This window comes from Diplodia seriata, assembly GCF_021436955.1.
Source record: "Diplodia seriata strain FDS-637 chromosome Unknown scaffold_1, whole genome shotgun sequence".
Lineage (NCBI taxonomy): Eukaryota > Fungi > Ascomycota > Dothideomycetes > Botryosphaeriales > Botryosphaeriaceae > Diplodia > Diplodia seriata.
The window spans coordinates 2,949,204-2,970,527 of NW_027117308.1; the positions used below are offsets into that span (position 1 = coordinate 2,949,204).

General features: G+C 59.0%; 6 protein-coding genes across 6 annotated transcripts; 3 read left to right on the forward strand and 3 right to left on the reverse strand.

The window, feature by feature from the left end:
• Positions 1-941: 941 nt before the first annotated feature.
• On the forward strand, positions 942-3,069 carry SLS55_000857 (uncharacterized protein; the record flags this gene model as incomplete). The annotated part of the gene is made up of 6 exons (XM_066772364.1): positions 942-1,052; positions 1,103-1,372; positions 1,432-1,541; positions 1,590-1,717; positions 1,782-1,949; positions 2,150-3,069. The coding sequence occupies 6 exons, from the start codon at positions 942-944 to the stop codon at positions 3,067-3,069; spliced, it is 1,707 nt and encodes a 568-aa protein (XP_066637643.1).
• A 916-nt stretch (positions 3,070-3,985) lies between these two features.
• On the reverse strand, positions 3,986-5,125 carry SLS55_000858 (uncharacterized protein; the record flags this gene model as incomplete). Its single annotated transcript, XM_066772365.1, has 1 exon — positions 3,986-5,125. One exon carries the CDS (start codon positions 5,123-5,125, stop codon positions 3,986-3,988), a length of 1,140 nt encoding a protein of 379 aa, XP_066637644.1.
• A 289-nt stretch (positions 5,126-5,414) lies between these two features.
• Positions 5,415-7,375, reverse strand: SLS55_000859 (uncharacterized protein; the record flags this gene model as incomplete). Its single annotated transcript, XM_066772366.1, has 4 exons — positions 5,415-5,795; positions 5,842-6,003; positions 6,058-7,012; positions 7,086-7,375. 4 exons carry the CDS (start codon positions 7,373-7,375, stop codon positions 5,415-5,417), a joined length of 1,788 nt encoding a protein of 595 aa, XP_066637645.1.
• A 752-nt stretch (positions 7,376-8,127) lies between these two features.
• SLS55_000860 (uncharacterized protein) lies at positions 8,128-10,383 on the forward strand (the record flags this gene model as incomplete). The annotated part of the gene is made up of 5 exons (XM_066772367.1): positions 8,128-8,194; positions 8,241-8,494; positions 8,544-9,430; positions 9,485-9,624; positions 9,692-10,383. 5 exons carry the CDS (start codon positions 8,128-8,130, stop codon positions 10,381-10,383), a joined length of 2,040 nt encoding a protein of 679 aa, XP_066637646.1.
• Positions 10,384-11,061: 678 nt separating this feature from the next.
• Positions 11,062-12,364, forward strand: SLS55_000861 (uncharacterized protein; the record flags this gene model as incomplete). The annotated part of the gene is made up of 3 exons (XM_066772368.1): positions 11,062-11,294; positions 11,652-11,875; positions 12,315-12,364. 3 exons carry the CDS (start codon positions 11,062-11,064, stop codon positions 12,362-12,364), a joined length of 507 nt encoding a protein of 168 aa, XP_066637647.1.
• Positions 12,365-13,700: 1,336 nt separating this feature from the next.
• Positions 13,701-17,615, reverse strand: RGA2 (Rho-type gtpase-activating protein; the record flags this gene model as incomplete). The annotated part of the gene is made up of 5 exons (XM_066772369.1): positions 13,701-13,868; positions 13,918-14,264; positions 14,326-17,334; positions 17,361-17,481; positions 17,535-17,615. The coding sequence occupies 5 exons, from the start codon at positions 17,613-17,615 to the stop codon at positions 13,701-13,703; spliced, it is 3,726 nt and encodes a 1,241-aa protein (XP_066637648.1).
• Between the last annotated feature and the right edge of the window lie 3,709 nt (positions 17,616-21,324).

Consider the following 21,324-nt stretch of genomic DNA (forward strand, 5'->3'; position numbering starts at 1 on the left):
CTGTCTGTGCGTCGGGCGATGAAAATTGCAGAGCGAGTCCGCGGTTCCCGAGAGCAGCTGCTGTGCACACCGGCAACCATGCAATTGTGAGATAGGCCTTGTTCGTGGCGGGATGGCACCTTACTCGGCGCAGCAGAAGGGGCGGCTGACGACGCAGGGGCACTGACTGAACAACACTCGGCCTGGCCAGGGTCCATCAGGCGCGAGTCAAGCCGCGAACGATAGCGGACGGGCGGCTGTCGGCTCGAGCGGGCCACCGGGTTCAACGGCGGCCCCGTTGGCTGCCGTTCCGCGGAGCGTTCGTGGGGCAGAACAGCAGATGGTACCACTTTCGCTTTCATTGACACCGGGACTACCCCCGAGCAGCCAACGACAGCCCGCGGCGGTGAGGCTGCACATCTCCGTCGTTTCTCATCCTGCCACCCCATGTCCAGCAATGCCAACTGCGCGACCGACTTCGGCATGTGGCAGCTTCTCTGCCGGCTCCTCAGGCCTCAGCAGCGGCGCTCCCCTGTCGCGCGCCACAGCCCGTCCTCGAGCGCAACAAGGACCAGGCGTGCCGCGAAGGCGCTCGGCAGCCTCGTTTGGCCGCATCCGCCTCCCTGACTCGAGACTGTGGGAACATCCCCGGCATAATGAGGCCGCTTATTTGTCTAGAGAGTCGGCAGCTTCGTCGCTCTTATGCCATGGCAGCTCCGCGAGAGTCAGCCGTCACCCGGGGCCCGATGGCGCAATGCTTTGCGGCATGCCGTCCTTAACAATAGCTCATAGTCGCCAATCGCGAGGGCCGGGATTTTCCTGATGCGCCAACTTTGACGAGCAAAAAGCACCCTCGACAGGGGCGCCTCACTACTTCCCTTTAATTAACTCTCGACCGTCCACGTGGATATCGGTCTGCTCCACCGACCTCCTGTCTTTTGTTCTCTGCGCAGCTTGTCGAGATGCCCGTGGCACTCGAGCCGCAGAAGCTGTTGACATGGTTCGACCAAAGAGATGACCAAAATGCGGCCTACACGCCGGCCGAAATCCCCATCGCAGGCAGAATCATGTCTGTAAGTCTCAAGCCAGTCCACGGGACGCGCTCCAGCTGACGGTGGCGTAGATGATCCTGTCGCTGGTAACGCTGTGCGTGCTGTCCGTGTGCATCACTCGCCGCATCCAAAACATCCACCGCTGGTCGACGGTTCCGCTGGGCGCGTGGTACATCCTGTTGATCTATGTCGACTCCTTTCTCTTCGTCTTCATCACCGCCGTCTTCAAGGATGTAGGCCTCAACGAGACCGTGTCCATCTGCAAAGGCGCCATCCTGCTTTGTCTGACTCTCTACCTGTCGACAAAGGTGTGCGTTTACCTTTTCCTGGTCGAGAAAGCCGTGAGTGGATCCCACCATGCACATGCAGCTGCATCACACGCTTACCACGCTCGGATTAGTACATTGTGCGTGGTAGCAACACCTCAAGGTACAAGGACAAGTTGTACATGTTTAACATCTGCGGCGCCATGGGGCCGTACGGCGTCCTTGCCATCCTGAATATCGTCTGGTAAATGAGTCCTTAACACTTCCGAATCGAGGAGCTTACTCTGTCTAGGAGATTCTCGCATGTCAAGAACGGCACCTGCGTCATCGGCATGGAGAAGAAAGCCCTCATGCCGCTCATCATCTTCGACGTTGCCGTCAACGTCTATCTGACGACCCTCTTCATCGTGCCACTTCGCCGTAAGTCCTACTGCTCGTCTCCGTCTTCCCCGTGCAACATAATCACTAACCGCCCGGCGCAAAGAGCTGTACTCGTACAAGACCAGCCAAACCGGCACCCTGCACACCATGGCCGTCCGCACCTTCTTCGGTTCCTGCGCCACCCTGACCTCATCCATCGCCAACTTGACGCTACTTATGGTCCTTGATGGCGAGCCTGCATGGATTTGTTTCTTGAGTTGCAATGCCGAAAGTATGTTGAGCACACCCTTCCGTGCACAAGAGAAGAGTAGGAGAAAGAAAAGAAAAGAAGAAAGGAAGAAAAATCACACACCCATCTCATGAACATCGATCCCCAGAGACGCAACGCTATGGAAGGGGGGAAAAAAACAAAAAAAGAAGACCAAAAGCGCCTGTAGAGAAAAGAAGCCGTCACTAACAGTTCGGAAAAAGTCCTCTTCTCCGTCCTCACCCTCCACTGGGTCACCTCGCGCGACCGCACCGGCCAAACCACCAACCGCAGCTACAGCCGCTCCAACGGCGAGCCCGGCCCGGCCGCAGGCGCCGGCGGCTCCAACTCGCGCTCGTACAGCAAACACACGCGCTCCCGCGACCGCGACAACCAACGCATCATCGGCACCGAAACCCTCATCTCCGACCACTACCAAGACCGCGCCGCCAACCACCACAACCACAGCAAAGCCGCCAGCATCAGCGTATGGCCTGACGACGACTACAACGACAACATCGACGTCGAGGCTGCAGCGCACGGCGACGACGGCGGCAGAGGGACAGGCGGCGGCCCCCTCGGCGCCTCGCCCTGGCCCGAAGACACGCGCGCTGTGGTCAGCGCGCAATGCGCCCGCGCCGACGTCGACCCCGTCGTCGACGCCGACCCCGCCGCCGCCGAGGGCATCGCGCTCGGCCGCATCGTCGTGACCAAGCAGAGCGAGCTGCGCGCGCTGACGAGAGAAGAAGAGAGGCGCGAACAAAGGGCGGCGATGATGGCGGCGGCGGCGGATGAGGAGGAGGAGGAGGAAAGGAGGCGACGGCATCGTCATCAGCGTCGGTCCGCCGGGACGAGGAACAGTAAGGCGGCGGTCAGGGATAGGGATGGGAGAAGGGGGAGTCGTGGCGCCGCCACCATTGTTGCGGGCGCCGGCGTCGTCATGGCGGCGGCGATGGCGGGCGCGGGCGTGGGTGGTGGTGGCGGTGGGAGTGGTGAGGTTAGTGATGATGCGGCGTCGGGGAGTACGGCGTCGGGCGGTGATGCGTACGGCGGCGGGGTTGATGATGGGGTGGGGAGAGACGCGCGCGAGGGGAGTACGGATGAGATGATTTTGGCCGCGCCTGGCCCGGTGCATATGGTTTGAGGAGATGGCGATGCCGGCCGTGTGATAGATGAGATGTGATGTGTTGTTGGGCGTTGGTGGCGGTACTGCTAGCTCGTCATACCCTTGTGTACTGTACAACTCGGATGTTTATGTACAAGTTTTGATGTTTTTCTGTTCTTTTTTTCTTTCCTTTTTGGTGTTATAGGGAGATGGGGCTTGAGACGATTTTCTTGGGGTGGTGCTGCGGGTCGGGTCGAATGGGTCGATGTGTTACTGTGTATAGCATGGCATGGCATGGCATGAGCCCGTAGACGGCAGAAACGATGCGAAGTGTTCTCTCAACACGGTGCACACCGGGCGGACGTGCCTGTTATAAGATTCAACTCTCCCCAGGGTCAGCTTTGGCGTACCCGAACCGATTCCAGCAACCAGGCTCGTGGGTAAGGCGGGCTTGGTGGGTAATAATGTTTTGGGATTCGGGCTTGCGTGATAACTTCTGGGGCGGATCCCCGGTCCGTGGCACCGAGAGGTTTACCCTCCTGACCGGGTTGGTGCCATGTGGAGCTGGCTAAGAGCTGGGGACCTAGGAGGTATTAATGGGGACTTATGACGTTACCGAGCCGGGCTCTTGGTGCCACGGACATGGCGTGTGTATTGTGCACGGTATGCTGCTGTACACGCTGGTGGAAACAAATTTCAAGCTCAGTTAAGGTTCTACCAGTGCTCGTTTTCCCTTTGTTGAGGCCTGCGTCGCAGTGTGGTCCGACTTGATAGTATTTGATCGCGACACTCATCAGTATGAAGGATATGCACGGCGAAAGGAAGGTAAAAATCAAAAGCAATAACATTGATACTACTGGTAAGTCCATATTCCGACCCCGTCACTGTGCTCAACCGACTATCTGTAACTACAGCGCCTACCCAGCAAAATCATGGTCACTGGCGTAGTCCGTCTTCAAGCTCCAGTATCGACCTCGAACAGGCTGTCAGCGTCGCCACCATCCTCCATATCCCAATCCTCTTTATCCGAATCCCCAAGCTCACGCTGAGGGCCGAACCGAGATCTGGCCCGGAACCTAAAATCCCTCGGCATAGGGAGCGGGTAGTAATTTTCATCCTCGAGGTCAACAAACCTCGAAGCGCCCCTGATCAGGGGCGCCAGGCGCGCCGGGGGCGGCAACAGCGACCTCCCCTGCGCATCGTCGTGGCACTCGACGACCACGAGGCGGTCCGAGGTGCGCTTCCACAAGACCGCGCCCCACGTCTGGACGGCGAGGTGGCGGCGGGTGACGCGGATGTTCTGCATCGTCACCTGCCCCGCGCCCTGAAGCAGCCAGCGGCGCAAGATAGCCGTCCAGCGCACCATGAACTTGCCGTCGTCGTGGCGGGCATCGGCCTCCCAGCGGACCGCGAGCGACTTGACCTTGCGCAGCCGGAACAGCTCGGTCAGCCAGTAGCGCGTCTTGCGCTTCTGCGGGGTGGTCCCGCCGAGGCGCAGCGAGAGGTGCGCCAGCGCGCCCGGCACGTGGCGGTTGAGCGCCGCCACCAGGTTGATGACTTGGGTGGACTGCACGTGGCGGCCGAAGGAGCGGGGCTTCCGCCGCCCGATCTCGAATGCGCCGTCCATGATGAACAGCTCGAGGCGCTGGAGGCGCGCGAGGGCTGCGGCGGGGCGGTCGTGGAAGAAGGCGTCGCAGGCGCCTAGGCTCAGGGTCGAGTTGACCTCGCCCGTGGCCATGGGAGCGTTGGAAGCCCTGGTTGGCGCGACGTTGGGCGCGAAGGAGAAGGTGTTTTGCGAGTAGAAGATCGAGGCGGCCTCGCGGTAGACTTGGCGGTTTACCAAGAGCACGTTGATGAAGGCTTGGAACCCCTGCTTGGCCTCGGCCTCGTAAGTCATGTTCTGGGCATGCTTGTTGCTGATGTATGTGAAGGCTCTGCGGGCGTTGAACGGGATGCGGACAAAGGCGACATCTGTGGAGCGAGCACTGATGTACCGAGCAGCGATGTTGACTTTTGGGCGGACCAGCATCATCTCGTAGATCCTGTTGCGAATCTCCCCAGGGAGGTCCAGGAAGCGGAACGTGTTTGCGGCCATGGTTAAGATCGACTGCCGGAGCGCTGTATCAGATTGCTGGTTTGAAAGAGGTGAGCAAGACTGACCTTTTCGAAGTTGACAGCGGAAACTTGGGCGGGTGGCTGAAAGGTTTCGGTGCAGCAATGCCTGTCGATGGCTTTTTATGGGCGAGCTGGACGATCATTGTATAGGTAGAGTGAGCAAGCTCCGCCACGTAACACAGTGGGTGGAAGAACATTCACTTATTTTGGCAGTTGAATCCAACGGCTAGGGGTATATGTGAGTGTTAAGACTGCACATTCGGATCTGATTAGGTCACAATCTCCGTCATCAAGTCCTCTGGCCACCTCGGCTGATCCACGCCATTCGTCCTTGTGCTGACATTGAATCCCAACTTGACCCTTTGCTCGTCGGGGACACCGTCGGCTACTTCAAACTTGGCGACAGGCTTAGGCGTGCGGATGGGATGGCCCAAGTATCCAGACGGTCGCTCTTCGAAGAATTCGGGCTTGAACAGCACATGGCTGCTGTTCTTCATCATCATGGCCAGAAAACGCGGGATCGTGTAGAGCATGTGATGGTAGTGCCGGAACACCTGCTTCCCGTTGCGCGCCCACACATCCTCCCATACGGCTTGCGGGTAGGTGCCGACGCTGTTTACCAACCACTGAGAGTAGTAATTCAGAGCAATCTGCCCCGACGTCAGAAGAGAGCTCACCAGCCTAGAGACTACTTACATCGACTTTGTAGGAGCCACCGTGCTGGGCCCGGCGCATGATGGCATCGAGCGTACCCACGATACCGCAGATGCCAGTGCAGTAGTCCGAGTTCGGGAAGACGGGTGTTACGGGCTCGTCATTGCCCATGGCGCGTCCAAACTCCATGGAGACGCCGCAGTTCTGCAGAATCGTCAGCCTTCTCTTCCTTACAGCCGTCCTCAGTCGTCAGCTCACCGCATCACTGATCTGCTGCCACCCGCTCCGGTAGCTCCAAGGGCCATGCCAGCCATACGAGTTCTCCCGCACCACAATGAGACCTCTATCCCGATCCTTACAAATATCGAACAGCCCCTCGTACGAGAACCCATACTTATCCAGCACGCCCGGACGATACCCCGTCACGACCACATCCGCCTCCTTGATCAACTCGACACACTTCCTCCGCTCGCCCTCGTCCCTGAAATCCAAGCACGCATTCCACTTGCCCCAGTTCAGATCGACAAAGCAGCCGTGATGGTCCGTCACATGCGGGCCCGTGACGCGCATCACGCTGGCGCCCAGCTCGGCCAAGCCCCTCGTCGTCGCCGGCGCCGCCACCATGCGCGTCAGATCCACCACCTTCAGCCCGGCCAGCGGCCTCTCGGGTCCCGTCTTTAACTCCGACGACCCCCCCTCGTACCCCGGCCACCACCCAGGCGCCTGCCGCCCTCCGTTAGTGAAGAAGGCATCCACCTCCCACAACCCCACGCCGGCATTCGCCCTCCCATGCTCGCTCGCCGCGTACTCATCCGCCGTCCAGCACACCGTGCCCGCCTGGCGCGCTTCGTCGCTCGCCGCGCGCTGCAAGTCGTCCGCGCGCCACTTGCCCACGGCCTCGACGAAGGGCTTGCACGCTTCCTCGTGATCGTCCGTTGCGTCGCCGTCGGGTGGCAACCCGAGCATGCGCAATGTCGGCGCCGGGTCCATGGAGCCGTGCACGTGGAAGAAGCGGCCGTCGGCGCAGCGGTAGATGTTGGTCGCCGCCACGCGGTGCGCCGAGCCCAGATGGTCGTGGCGGTCCCAGTGGGTGGGGAACTTGGCGGCGGCGAGGGCGGCGAGGGTGGGGTCCTTGGATGGTCGTGCGACGCCGAAGGGTTCGCCGCCGAGGGTGTTGGTGATGAGGGACATGAAGAAGAGTTGGGCGTGGTCGCTGGAAGGGCGGGCCGGGGGCGGTTAGTGGGGGTTTGGGGGTGTGTGGTTGTGAAGAGACGGGGCTCGATTACGTATTGATGGTGACTTTTTGAGGCTGTACGTTGTACTTTCGCTTCAGGAGGACGTTCACCATTGTGGCTTCCAGCGCTTTGAGAGAGGACACGCTCTCGGCGAAGCGCCAGTTGATGGGCACCGACGGCAGCCGGGATCCTTCAAACCTCACATTGCCGGCCAGCTCTTGCGCCTCCGGCGGCAGGAGCTTGGCAATCAGCGGGTTCTTGAGGATTCCTTCACGGAAGATGCTCTCTGTTTCTTCGGGGATGGAGTAAGAGGCGACGTCTTTCTCGTTTGTGGTCGTCATTGTGCTGTGGTCGGATGATCAACTGCGCTGCGAGAAGTGGGGAAGGCGTGTTCTTAAGTAAAAGAGCGCATCTCGAATAGCATCGGTCGATGCTGGATGGATTTTACCGGCATGGAGGGACATCGATTACGGATCCTTCGAGCAGGGGTTGCGGCCCAAAAGTGGGCTGGTTCTTATTTTTGGCATCAGGAGGGGTGTGGTTGCTGATGCCGTTCGCGATCTTCTATCGGCAGGCTCGAGTCAAAGTCACATCGATTCGCAGAAAATCGGCATGGCGCGCTGGAAACAACGGCCGGCAGCCATACCATATATGGGACAGCTGCGGGGCGCGGAAAGCGGAGACTGGCTCCGACCCCTGACCATCATCCATGGACCCTTGAAATCCTTCCTCCCGCGCTCCCGTGCTCCCGCGCCACGCTCGCAGCGGCTATCCCAGGCCAGCAGCATGACACAGTCTTGGGTTTTCGAAACATATCACTTTTCTCGATCAGCGAGCGGCGGCCGAATCACGCACTGCGGCCACGAGCTCGTCCCCACCGCATCGGCCCGCGCTTCCCTTTGCAGCCGATCACGGTGGGGTGGGCCGGCCCATTGCGCCCCTTTTGACCGTTTCACTGTCTCCATGAGCGTGGTTTCTTTTCCCTCCTGAGCTGCCCGCTTGCATAGCTTTACACAATTTTGTCCAATAAAACGTGCGCGTCCCACAGCGTCGCCTCCAGCCTTCCTACTTCCATCTTACGATATCCGCTCTCATGTCTGACGTGGAAGACTGGCGGCAGGACCGCCCCGTGCGGATTGCAAACTGCTCCGGCTATGCTGGTGAGTGCCCCTATCCGGCCGCGGGTTGCAGCTAATCTTTGCCCAGTCGATCCGGGATACCACATGCGCTTCCAGGCCGAGCATGGCGACGTGGACTTCATCACCGGCGACTACCTGGCCGAGTTCAACCTGGGCGACATTGCCGAAGCCATGGCCGCCGGCGACCACCCGGGCTACGCAGCAACCGCGTGGGACGGCATTGAGCAGACCGTCGACCTTCTGGCCGAGAAGAAGATTAAGCTCGTAATCAACGGCGGTGCACAAAATCCCAAAGCCTTGGCCGTCAGAACGCAGCAGCTGGTAGGTCGGGATTGCATAAGCGGCCTGGTCCGGGTGCTGATTAAGGCAGATCTCCCAAAGGGGTTATGATCTGAAGGTCGCCTACGTCGAGGGCGACAACCTAACGTCGGTTGTCAAGGAACAGCTTATCCGGGGAGAGCTTCTGCCCCAGCTCGACTCGGAGAACCCGGACATCCCCACCCCCAAGGACGCTACCGCCCTCGAGAACACCTCGGACCATCCCGTTGTAAGTGCCAATGCATACTTGGGCGCTCGCGAGATCAAGGTGGGCCTGGGTCTGGGAGCCGACATCATCATCTGCGGCCGTGTGTCTGACGCATCGCCGGTAAGCACTTCCAAATGCCAGACCTCACGGACAGAGACTTACACTGCGCAGGTTGTTGGTGCTGCTGCGTACTGGCATTCGTGGACTGACCAGGACTTCGATTGTCTGGCGGGCGCTTTGATCGCGGGGCATCTCATCGAGTGCTCGAGCTTCGTCACGGGAGCCAACTACTCTGCATTCTACGAGCATGATCTGGATGACCTCTATGACCTTGTACACCCCATCGCAGAGGTTTCTGACGATGGGACCTGCGTGATCACCAAGCACCAAGCCGGCAAAGGCTTCGTCACTGCCGACACTGTGAAGTGCCAGTTCCTGTACGAGCTGCAGGGCAACATCTACCTGAACAGTGACGTGAATGCAATTCTCGACGACGTCCAAATAGAAGAGATTGGCCGAAACCGCGTCCGTGTCTCGGGCATCCGCGGCGCGCCCCCACCCCCTACCACCAAGCTGGCCATCTTCTACCGCGGCGGCTACCAGAGCGAGCTCCTCATCAACGCCTGCGGCTACGCCACCGCCGAGAAGTTCAAGCTGTACGAGAAAGTCATCCGCAACGGCCTCAGAAAACACGGCGTCCTCGATCAGTTCGACGTGCTCGAGTTCCAGGTGTAAGCGGCCACTTCCTCCCCGACGCTCCCATCCATCACTGACCACACCACCAGCATCGGTACGCCAGAAGAGAACCCCCGATCGCAGCTACGAAGCACCACCTACCTCCGCATCTTCGCCCAAGCCTCGCGGCCCGACCTGATCTCCACCATCCCCCGAATCGTCAGCGAGTACGCCATGCAGCAATTCTCTGGTGCGTCCCCCTTCATCTCCCCTCCTCCTATCCATCCGCCACTAACACCCCATCCCCCACCCTCCAGGCTGGCACTCGACCCGCGACACGCGCACCCACGCGCCCCTCCCCTTCCTCGCCTACTACGCCGCCCTCTACCCGCAAACGTCTTTGCGCCCCACCGTCAACATGCTCGGCGCCAACGCCGCCATCGCGCGCAGCGTCCTCACGACGCCGCCCCCCACCTTCACCAGCTCGCTCGTCGCGCCGCGCGACTCGTACGACACGCCGTCGCCGCTGGCCGCCGCCTCGCTCGGCCCGACCGTGACGCTGCGGCTCGGCGACGTCGCGCTCGCGCGATCCGGCGACAAGGGGCCCAATCTCTCCGTCGGCTTCTTCGTGCGTTCATGCCCCGGCGATGCGGCAGTCTCGGACCTGGCGTGGAACTGGCTCCGCTCGTTCCTGAGCCGCGAGACGTTCATCACTACGCTCGTTGGTGCCGAGGACTGGTTCGCGTATAATAAAGGCGAGGGCTCGGACGAGCATGATGCGTATCATGTCGAGCGCGTCGAGTTTGCAAAGATTCGCGCCGTGCATTTCGTCGTGTATGGTTTCTTGGGGAGGGGCGTGGGGAGCTCGGCGAGGCTGGATTGCTTTGCCAAGGGCTTTGCGGATTATGTGAGGGACCGGTGGGTGGAGGTGCCGAGGGCGGTGGCGAAGGCGTTGAGGAGTGCGGATGGGAGGGTGGTGGAGGCGATTGAGAGGGGGTTGAAGGAGTGAGTGAGTGGGAGAGGGGAGGTTGAAGACGGGGGAGTATGTGCATGGAGAGTATATATCCTTTTCTTGACGTTGGTAGAGCTAAGTACACATGATGGTGAAACAGGATGATCGATTAGTGAAGGCTGCTGGTGGTGCTTTATACCAACACATCTTAGATGTATAAAGAAGCGTTCTGTCTGCAACTGGAGCAGATACGGGCATGTAGCTGTAAGTCAAGCTGTATATTGACTACTCGCACAGCTCGAGGAAATTCGACGCTGGCGGACACGCTCGCTACATGTTTGACGGCTCAATATTGATTTGTGATCCTACAGGCACGTGGTCGAAGCGGAAGACGCTCAGGGGCCCGTGAGCGATAACACAGGAGAGCAACACACTCACTTCTCAACCTTTAGCCCTCTAGTCCATCGAAATTTTCACCGCGCTCTGATCCTGCCTCGCTCAAAGGATGAGATCTACATGACGTGGGCTTGTAGTCGAATGTTCGATCAAGCCACGTCTGTTCCAACTGGGCTGACCGAGATCCAACCACCGGCACACGGACCCTGCGCCCAGCCAAAACTCCGACCACCACCTTAAATCAAATTAAATCAACCGAAAGCCCCCCGTTTCTTGAGAAGCCCACTCGTCCCCGATGCTTCCCATCCGTCCAGCGCCAAACCCCGACACCCGGCAACCATGGGCAAGCACTCGAACTTCCTGAGCAAGACGCTCAAGACCATCCCTTATCCCAAAAAGGGATCGGATCGACGACTCGGAAAGGACAACAAGCTTTCGCAGTTGGAAGAAGAGCTCGCGCAGCACAAGCGGCAGGAGCAAGTCAGCAGCAAGCAGCTCGCCGACGCGCGGGCGGAGAGCGCGCTCTGGCAGAAGAAATACGACCAACTCCACGCCATGGTCGGCCGGCACGTGTGCGAACAACAACAAAAACCACCCAAGGACCCTCAGCCACCGATCCCGCAGCGCCGCAGCACCACCAAAACCCTCTCAAGCCATCATCCACAGCTGCCGGCCACCCCGGAGGAGGACGACCACCATCCCAGCGCCCCGTCGCCGCCCGCCATCGCCGCCGCCGTGGCCGTGGCCGATCATCACCCAGCGAAATCCACCACCCACTCGCCCGCCCTCACCCTCACCCTCCCCGCGCCATCCAGCCACCACCATAAATCACCGCACAACAACAACGACTCCCCCCTCTCCACCACCACAACCCTCTGCACCCCCCCGTCCCCATCCCCCAACCCCAACCACCTCCACGAAAAAGAAAGATACACCTACACCCCCTCCCCCCGCCTCGCCACCATCCCCCTCCTCTTCGTCCTCGCCGCCCTCACCCGCCTCGCCCAGCGCGAGAAGCCCGTCTACCACCCCACCGGCTACTTCGACGCCGCCGGCGCCGGCATCGGTGGCAGCGGCATCGTCCTCAAGCTGCTGGCCGCGAACATCATCCTCGTCGCCGTGTTGGGCGAGGGGGCGCGGTGGATGTGGTTGTGTTCGTCGTCATCATCATCATCGGAGGAGGAGGAGGAGAAGGGGTCGAAGGCGGTGGTGGGGGGGTTTTGTGATGGTGATGGTGGTGGTGATTATGGTGATGGGGGAAGGGAGAGGGAGAGGAATGGTGGTGGTGGTGTGGGGGAAGGGGAAGGGCGGCGGCGTTTATGGGCCTACGTGTCTGCTGTTTGCGACGAGGCGTGGTGCGTGCTGCTCATGGCTATCCTGGCGTTTGCGCTGCTGTTGTTTGAGGTGCGGGAGTTCGCTTTCGTGTAGGGGGGAGGAGAGAGAGAGGGAAGAGATGTCCGTACACGGTAAAACACCTGTCGGATGTGAGAAGATGGGCGGCGGCGAGACTTTGGGTCCGTCTCCCTCTTTTTTTTTTTTTTTTTTTTTTTTGACATGTTGTTCCTCATGATTCCCCAGGTGGATGACGACAGCTTTCACGGCTCCCAGGGGCGAAGAGAAAGAGGAAGAGGAAGAGTTTTAATGAGCCTTTTTCACGATCTTTTTTCCTTTCTCCGTTCGAAGACGATATGAATTTAATGTAAACCCTTTATTCTCTTAAGCGCTGCGGCGCTTGTTCTCCGCGGAGAGAGAGAGCGAGAGAGAGCCTAATGTACATACATACATACATACATACATACACACAACATCAGTTGCATTACCACTTCTGCAAACCAAACACCAGTAAATTCACGTCAAGATCCTTCAACCAACCGCAGCACGAATCTAAGAGTAGAAAAAACCTTATCATTGCCACAATCGACTCGAGATATCCAACCTTGCAAGGCCCGTCCGTCCCTACCCAATCTGGAGACGTATGCACACAACCATACACATTGCCTAAACACAGACTAACTCAAAGACATACGAAGACACTCACTACTCCTCCCACACCGCTCACAGCGCCCCCAATACCCAAATGAAGCAGCTCCATGGTAGAACACAGCACGAGGCACAAGGAAGAAGAAGGGAGGGGAAGGGAAACGCCGCCGCTGACCACGACCCTAACATCTCTCTCAATTGAACAAAGCCATCAGGACGTTGCAAAAGAAATGCAAACAAGGAACAGATGCTCTGCATATTGTACAAACGGGGGGGTCAGGGTAGGGTAGGGAGGGAGGGCGAAAATAACCAATGTGTGAAGACTTCAAAGCATGAAGATTCGATAACATCCCATCTTCAGCAGCACTTTGATAAAAAAAAAAAAAAGGAGGTAATCATCACGACCAAACGACAACAACCCTATTTGGCTTTCGGCATCCAATGTCCGCGCGCTGGGGTGGGTTCCAGACAACGCAAATCCTCACAAAACAACAAAATGCCCCGAGTAACAAGAACAAGAAGAAAAGTCATGTCGCTACCAGCATGGGAGAGCAATTGATCGCTCCCTCTCTCCCCCGCCGCCTATCAAATCCTGGAGAAGAACCAACGAGCTCATATCCACAGCAAATTGCGCAAAGCCATTTCGCTAATCCCGCCAAACCAATCGCGAGACGCTACTGAATCAAGGCGCACCCTTGCTCGCGGTCAAAGAGCCATCAAGCGTGAGAATGAACATGCAGAAACGAGCAGATAAAAGAAAAAGGTGGGTGTTCAAGGCGCCGTGCTAACCTTGTTCGGAAGAAACGCCAGTCGCTGGAACAATGAGAACCGGGCAGGAACAAGACCCATGCTGTACAAGGGGGGCGAAGCAGGCCGATAACTACATGAATGAGAATAACGCAATGCAACGGGACGAATCCAAGTGTGGTCCAGTCATGAGCAAAATGTGAAGAGAAAAAGAGACTCGTTCGCCGTGACTCGGATCAACGTTGGCAGCTTTACAGTTGGTTCGGAACCTCGGCCTCGGGCGCGAAGATTGCCTTGTTGTGTTCCAAAAGCGCTTGGATTGCTGTGCGTTGCGGTCCCATGTCCGTCATCTCACGCTCGATCGTCTGCGGGCGCATGACGGTCGGAGCGAAAACGACAGCAATGTTGACGGCCGTCATCTGTGCCGAGTCAGCAAACTGTACCGGAATCCATGTAGGAGCTACTCACCAGGTTGTCCTTCTTGTGTTCCATCACACGGGCCAGATGGAAGACGAGGAACTCAAGGCAGTCCCTGTGGTGCTGCGGAAGACTATCGATGGCCGAACGCATGGCCGGGACAAGCTTCTCAATGTCCTGGTGGAACGCACCAGCGGCCAAAAGCTCATCGTAGACTTCGAACGTGATCAGAGGGTTAGGCAGTCTGCGGAAGTACTGCTTGAGAGCAGAAGTGACAGCGTGAATGTCCAGATCCGGGTCTGAGATGTCGTACTCGGCCTCCTTCTCGAACCCAGCGCGCACCTGGTTGACCTGGCCGGAACCACCACTCTTGCGGTAGATGCCTTCAACATCAACACCTGCAGATCTGTTAATACACCAAAGCGCCTTCTGTCACAGCCAAGTCTTGTTCGTGCATACCTCTGAGCTCCACCTCCTGAATACACCTGCGGACAATGCTCGGAATAGTAGCCTTCTCAAATTCACAACGCTCGGATAGATCGGAGCCAAACAACCCCTCCGCGGCAGACAATTGAGTCGTGCTATTATTGTGGTTGTGCACAGGCCTCTGCATCGGTTTCTGAACGGCCTTTTGGTTTCCACCAAAGAAGCCACCGAAACCGCGGTCACTAGCCTTCTGGGCCGCCGACGGCTCAAGCGATGGCGTGGCACCGGGTTGCAAAGCGCCGTAGGGTGCTCCTCCGACGGTGAGGGCGTCATGCTGGTGCATCGGCTGGGACGCGAAAGCTCCCTTGAGACCCTTTGTGACGTTCTTGGCGACGGCTTGACCGCCCTTCTTCCAGTTGAACTTGTTCGCCTTTGGCTTGATTTGGATAACCCTAGGCTGGAGCACAGTACTCTCATCCATGTTGTCGGCGAGCTGGTTCATCTGGTGCTCTTGCACGGCCTTCTGGATCTCGGTAATGGAAACGTCCTTGTCTTTGCCGTTGTTCAGCTGAATGCCAAGGGCGTTGTTGGCTTGGCCATTAGCGCCGCGGTTAGAGGACTTGTACAAGTCCTGAATGGTTTGCACAAGCTGGTTGTTGAGCTCGGCCAGCTGCGTGTTCTTCTGGCTGAGTGACTCGTACTCCTGGTAGCCCTTGTCCTTCATCTTGATGAGGTTGAAGATGTCGTCGTTCACCTCGTTGCGCTTCTGGACAAGCTCTTCTATCTCAGCCTTGACCTTGGCCTTGAATTTCTCCAACTCAGCAGCAAAGTCGCGGAAGAACGCGGACTGGAATGCCTGGAGATCCAGAGGCCGCTGCTGATCCTTGGCCGCCTTCAAATGCTCGGTCATGATGTCCAACTCACGCATGACTACCTCGCGCTGGGTATCCAAAACAGCGATGGTCGATCTCTTCTCCTTCAGTTCCGAATTCACCTGCTTCATATCAGAAGATTTGCTGGCCGATTCATTAAGCTTGTTCACGTCAGTCTCAAGCTCGGCAATGCGATGCTGCGCCTGGCGGAGCTGGGCTCTAAGGTAAGCAGATTCATCCTTGGTATCCGGGGAGGCGGAAGATGGGCTGCCGATGTCCACCGAACCATTGTGTGGCGATTTCCACTTTTGCGAAAGTGATGACCTGGATCCTCTGTCACTAAAACTGCGGCCATGTTTAACGGCATTCGAAACGCGTCGGAGAACTGACGAGTGATTTTCTTCGTTATCCATGAAGATGCGAGCCATGTCTTCATCAACCGAAAAGTCGCCACCGGCACTGTAGCGAAGGAGCGACGGGGACATCGGGTGCGTCGATCCGTCACTGATGGTGCTGCTGATCGAATCCTGCGGGCGATGGCTTCCGCTGCCCTGGGGCGGGTGCGGTGGAGCCCTGGGCGTCGTGAACGACTCACCAGCGTTGTTGGAGCCAACGACTGGGCGCGAGCCGGATCGGGGAGGCGGGCCATCCATAATGCTCCTAGAAGTTGGTGATTCCACGGGCTTGGAGATGGTTAGACCACCGTTCATCTGCGTCAGCGTGTTGAGATCGCGATTAGCAAGAGCAGAGCTGGCTGAAGCTTTGCGTTCATGACCAGCTCGGGGGCCCGTGGGCGTAGAAGGCGAGGAATGACCTCCCATGCTCGACCTGTGCTGCGCACCAAGGGAATCACCTCTCTTAGGCCGATCAATGGCCGAAGCTGAATACGGAGCGGACATGGGCTGCGGCTCGTCCGTGCGCTCGTAGTCCTGCGATGTGGGGGTGTAGCTGGAGTTCGTCGAGACAGGAGAGGTGATGTTACTCGACTCCGAGAGATCCTTCCGAGCTGACGATGCGCTATCATCAGGAGAGCGGACGTCGGACCTCGACCGAGTCCTGGTCGTCTTCCTGTCTTTCGGCACCTCCTGCAACTTGAACCCTTCACCCAATGACCCCGCGGTAGAAGCTGAAGTGGAGTGCTGGGCACGAGGCCGGTCGTTGCCAGCGCTAGGTGAGGAGTTCGCGGATGGCACATCTCTACGACGCATGGTGTCGACACGGTCTCCCGACATAGCCCGGCCCTTCTCCTGGAAGGCGATGTGAGGGCTCGACGTGGACTTGCTCCTCCGCTCCTGCGAGCTAGACCTCGAGGAACCACGGCTCTCTTTCAACAGCTCGCGGTGAGACGTCGTGCCAGGCTTCCCGCCATTGAAGTAATCCCGCTGGTTCTTCTTGTCCTCCTCTATATTGTACGTCCTGCTGTCGGCCAATGGAGAGGGACCGGGGGCAGGGTTCGGGTCGAGGGCGAAAGGCACATTTGCGAACATCCCATCGGGGTCGTCGAAGTTCGTGGACATAGGCATTGCCGACCTTCTCTTCTCCCTGTAGGTACTGGCGGGCAGAGTTTGCGGTTCTGCGACATCTGTCAGCGCTTCGATTTCACCGCCACCACGCGCGACCTTACCATTGCGGCTGTCGGCCGACGCGGGCGAAGCTTCGCGGCGCAGATTTGCGTTGGCGCCAGACGTCGCAGCGCGCGGGCGATGCGGGAGCTCGTCTGGAGTTTCGATTTCCGGAGGTGTCTCCAAGTCCGGCGAGAAAGAGCTGGCCGCGGCGTGCGAGGCTCCGGGAGGCAGGGCGGGAAGCGACTTGTCTAGCACCACCGGGGCCTTGCTTTCGGCCAGTTGTCGATTAGCCTTCGTTTTTTTCCGCCGTCGAGCCATGAGCGATTCATGACAGCTCATGCAGAAGATGCCCTGAGAGGTCCTCGCATAGCGGAGGTTCTCGATCTTGCGCTTGCAGTTGCGGCATCGGAAGCAGCTCGCACAGAAGGCCTGGTCGCCGGTGAGAATGGCGAGATCTTCAATCTTGTTGTTGCAGGCGCTGCAGCTGTAGGTGCAATTGTTGCAGATGAGGGAGCCGTCGCCGAGTAGCAGGAGGTTCGCGTCCGAGTCGAGCAGCGTGCCGCAGGTGTTGCAGCGGAAGCAGTCAATGTGCCACCGGTTGCCAGCTGCGGGCTCATCGTCAGTATCGCACATGGCGGCGGGGGAACGCGCGTCTCGGGGCCGGACGAGATGGCCACGCGGGGAGCTTTGCGGGTCAGGGGAGTGAGGAATTCGTGCATACCTAGCTCAAAGGCCTTGCCTTCTTCCAAGATCTAGCAAGACATTAGCGACGTTCTTGGATCCCAATTGAGCGACGGAGAAGTACCTCGCCGCAGCCCTTGCAGTGGTAGATGACGTCCATCTCATCCATGCCGGGCGAGTCTGGGTAGGCGCCGGGGGACTCCATGGTGGCGGCGTGCAGCAAAGGGTCGTCTGCCCGGCCAGCAGGGAGTATGGGAGTGGATCGTGTCGCGCGAGGGCGGCGGAGCGGGTTGGCCCAGGGGAGCGGTAGGGCTGCGCCTGTCGCGGAGGGCTGGCGCGCTCGCGGAGGGAGAGGCTCTACGGGCGGGCTGGATTAAGGGAGGCCGCTTTTGGAGGACGGAGAGCAATTGCGGGCGCTCGCATGACAGGGCGGGCGGGCGATGGGGAAGCGTGCGGCCTGCTTGGGCCCGTCTCAGCGGCGGCGGAGGGTTGTCGTACGGTCGCAGGCTCGCAGCCGTGTGGAGGGCGTCGAGCGAGCGATGGCGATGGTCTGGGTAATCGAGCCCGGGGGGACGACTGGGCTGCGCGCCGCTAGCTAAACCACAAGCGTATTAAGTTTCAGGGTCCGCAGCAGCACCCACGTCTCCTTCACGCCCACGACCCCCATAATAATAAGGTAAGCATGCGCGGGTGCCGCGTGGGCCATGGACGCCCGCTGCTGCTCCTGGTGCTCGCCAGCCCGCCTAGGCTGTTCTTATCGCGCTGCACAGCTAATCCTCCGCCTGCTCATCTGCACGCGGGCGAATGAGCGGCAGCACCAACCGCAGCCACGCCGCAGTCAGCGAGGGGCAGATGGCACCCTGCCGCTGCAGTCGCGATGCAGCCATCGGGCATCTTGAAACTTGACGCGCACTGCCCGCGCCAATGGCCGCCGCGCGCAGTGCCCGCCCAGCGCCGCCCCGGCGATCGTAGTCGCATGCCGCCCGCGCATGTTTCTGCTTGCGGCTGCGACTCTGAGCAACACGCGCTTGACGGCTGTCTGTACGACGGCGAGTCAGGCGCCGGCCAGCCAGCACAACCCACGATGGCCGTCTAACGTTAGCTGGTGCGGCAGGGCAGCCACGGCGGCGGCGGTCCGGCCACTCAGCGTCAGCCCGCGGTGCAAAAATAGCCCCTCCAGGCCGTGCTTGCTGCTGCCGGGCCCGTTTACGTGATCGGCTGCCCGCCGAGCTGGCGGCCTCCATCTCATTCTCATCACACCGGGCAGCCGGCCGCGCTGCTGAGTCGCTGCGGCCGCGTAGGGCCTTGAAACCGGCAGCCCTGGGCGCGGTCTGGAGGGTGTTTCAGGAGGGCGTACCAGCTGCTCCCCTGCACACGTGTCTTGCTGCCGTTCCCGTCCGCTCTCGCGGGTCGCCAGGAATGCTCTCTGCGCAAGCAGCAACGTCGACGGATCTCCAAATTTGCAGGATCTGGATCTGTCACAGAGCTCATCTCCCGCCGCCCGTGCGCCGTCATCGCTATACTCACTACACCCATCGGTTCCACTCCGAGCCCGCCTGGGAGATGCCGACCACTCTGTCCTGTTCGGGCTGGAGTACCCACGGCCGCTGACCCGAAGTGTTTCGTCCTCCCAAGGGCAGGGCAAGTTCCGCCGTCGCCAGATCCAGATCCAACTCATGCATCTGCAGGGCCCCTCGGAGACGGCCGCTATCGAGGGTGAGCACTGCGGGAGAGGCTTGCGCGCGCTCGGGGACAGCAGCCACGGTTGCCGGTACCGATAGCTCACAGCTTCGGATATTAGCCGCTACTGTCCCCGCATTTTGCTGCCTCGGGCATTGGCTCGTAAATGGCGACCATCGGACTCCTACTTATAGCAACATCGATGTTTCGTGAAACATCTCGGACGGCTGACGATCGTTGCCCCGAGTCCGTGTAAAGGGGCCCTTCCGTTCGAGTATTCCAAAAAGATTACCCGCTATCAATGCCCTTGACCAGCTGCTTCAGAAGGGGGCTGTACCGGCGTCGTAGAGAGAACCGTCTCGCTCCCAAGCTGAGCTGACCATCGGTGCCTGCATGAATGCAGTTCGGCGTATGATATGGAAGCCCAGCAGAGCACCGCAGCACGCCGTTGTTCTAATCCCTCAAGCCATCAGGGTAGTCCTTCTGCCTCCTTCCAAACAGCACATCTGATTTACCCGGCCAGTCACTTCGCGGCCACCGTCGCACCGAGCGGGCTAGACCTGTGTTCTCGTGGGTAACCCCTCGTAGACGTCACTCACCACCTGCATCATCCCGATGCTGCATACGCCGCTGCCACGCAGCAGCAAGAGACAGGCACGTACGACCGGCCCCGCATGCGTGAGGCCTCTTCGAAGAAGCCTTGGTCCCCGGCCAGTGAACAACCAAAGTCTACCACCCTTCACACCAAACACCCTCTTATTCCCACGAATAATGGCCATCCACTAGTCTCTCCCGAACGCCTTGCCCCTGCGTCTCCCGCACCCTCAGATCCCGCGCCGCGTTCCTGCTGCTGCTCGACCTTCCCCCATTATTTCCTGCGCGTCATCCCGTATTGCGTCGAGAGTCGCTTATGCTTCTTCATGCGCGCAAGCAGCACTCCCTGGCCACGACAGCCGACAGAAAGGAAAAAGATTAAGCAAAGCGAGCAACAATCCAATAAACGCATGCACCACCCCCCCATAAACAGACACCCCAGAACCCTCCACTTCCCCACCCAGGCACTCGTTCCACCTACATTCCCAATCCGTCGCCGCAAGCCCCCTATAACAGCCCTTCGCTATTGGTTCACAGCCAGGCACACAAGCCCCCCATGCCACGCATGCACGCATGCGGCGCGGGGAGGGGGGAAGAAAGGAGGGGGGTAGACCGGGGGGGTTAGCGAGATGCAGTGCTAGCAAGCACCACACCCACCACACCCCCTGTGGCGTTTTTCCTCACTCACCCACACACACACATCCTTCTTCCAACCACACGCGTTTCGTGTTTCCCATCTCCCACATCTGCCGGAAGCCGGTCGTGACATCTGCCCCCTCCCGCCGCCCGCCCGCCCACGTGCAGACGCGGCATGAACCGCTGCAACATGTAAGCACACACGTCTCGCTGACTTGTGTGTCAGTAGTCGTGAGACACGACGGCGGCGAGTCACTTACATTGCCCTGTACTTCCCATCCTTCCTGGGTCTTGGCCGTGTCCTCTCCCTCGCTTCACCTTTCGTCTTCCTTGTCCTATAGGTGACGGTTGGGCTTGTGCGTATGTGTGTAAGCTGATTGTGGCTTTTCTTTCTCTCTTTTCCCTTTCGTCAGCATCGACGGCAAAAAAGTTATAACGGAAGGCCATAGGTTGCCTCTCGACCTCCTTTCCCCCCGTGTTTCGAAAATGCAGTCAGCCTTGCCCTAATAATGGACCAGCATCGCATCATCATCGACCAGTGAGCTTGACGGCCCCAGATTAGTAATCGAAGAATGATGAACCTCGTCCCCAACTTGACGTGATGCCAAACCAGGGAAACAAGAAAAAAAAAAGGTGAAACCATTCCTTCAAGATCCCGACTCGCCTCCTTCCCGAACGGGCGAAGCGGGCATGGCATGCAGTCATGCGTCCACCCACTGCCGAAACAAAAAGTGAAGAAAGCGTCAGCATCCAATCTCAACCTCATCCACCACCCACCAAAGCTCACCACATTCATTCGCGGAAGTCATATTGCCCAAACAAAAAGGTCGTAGAATTAAACAAGAACTATACTCCCTATAAAGTCAAGACAGGAAAAAGGGAAAGAAGAAAAGAGAAAAAAGGATGGGAAACGCACAATTGGCCACTGAGCCATACAAAGCCTAGGTATATTCGCCGCCAAAACGCCCCCTATGAACCTCACCCTATAGAACCAAGAAACAAGT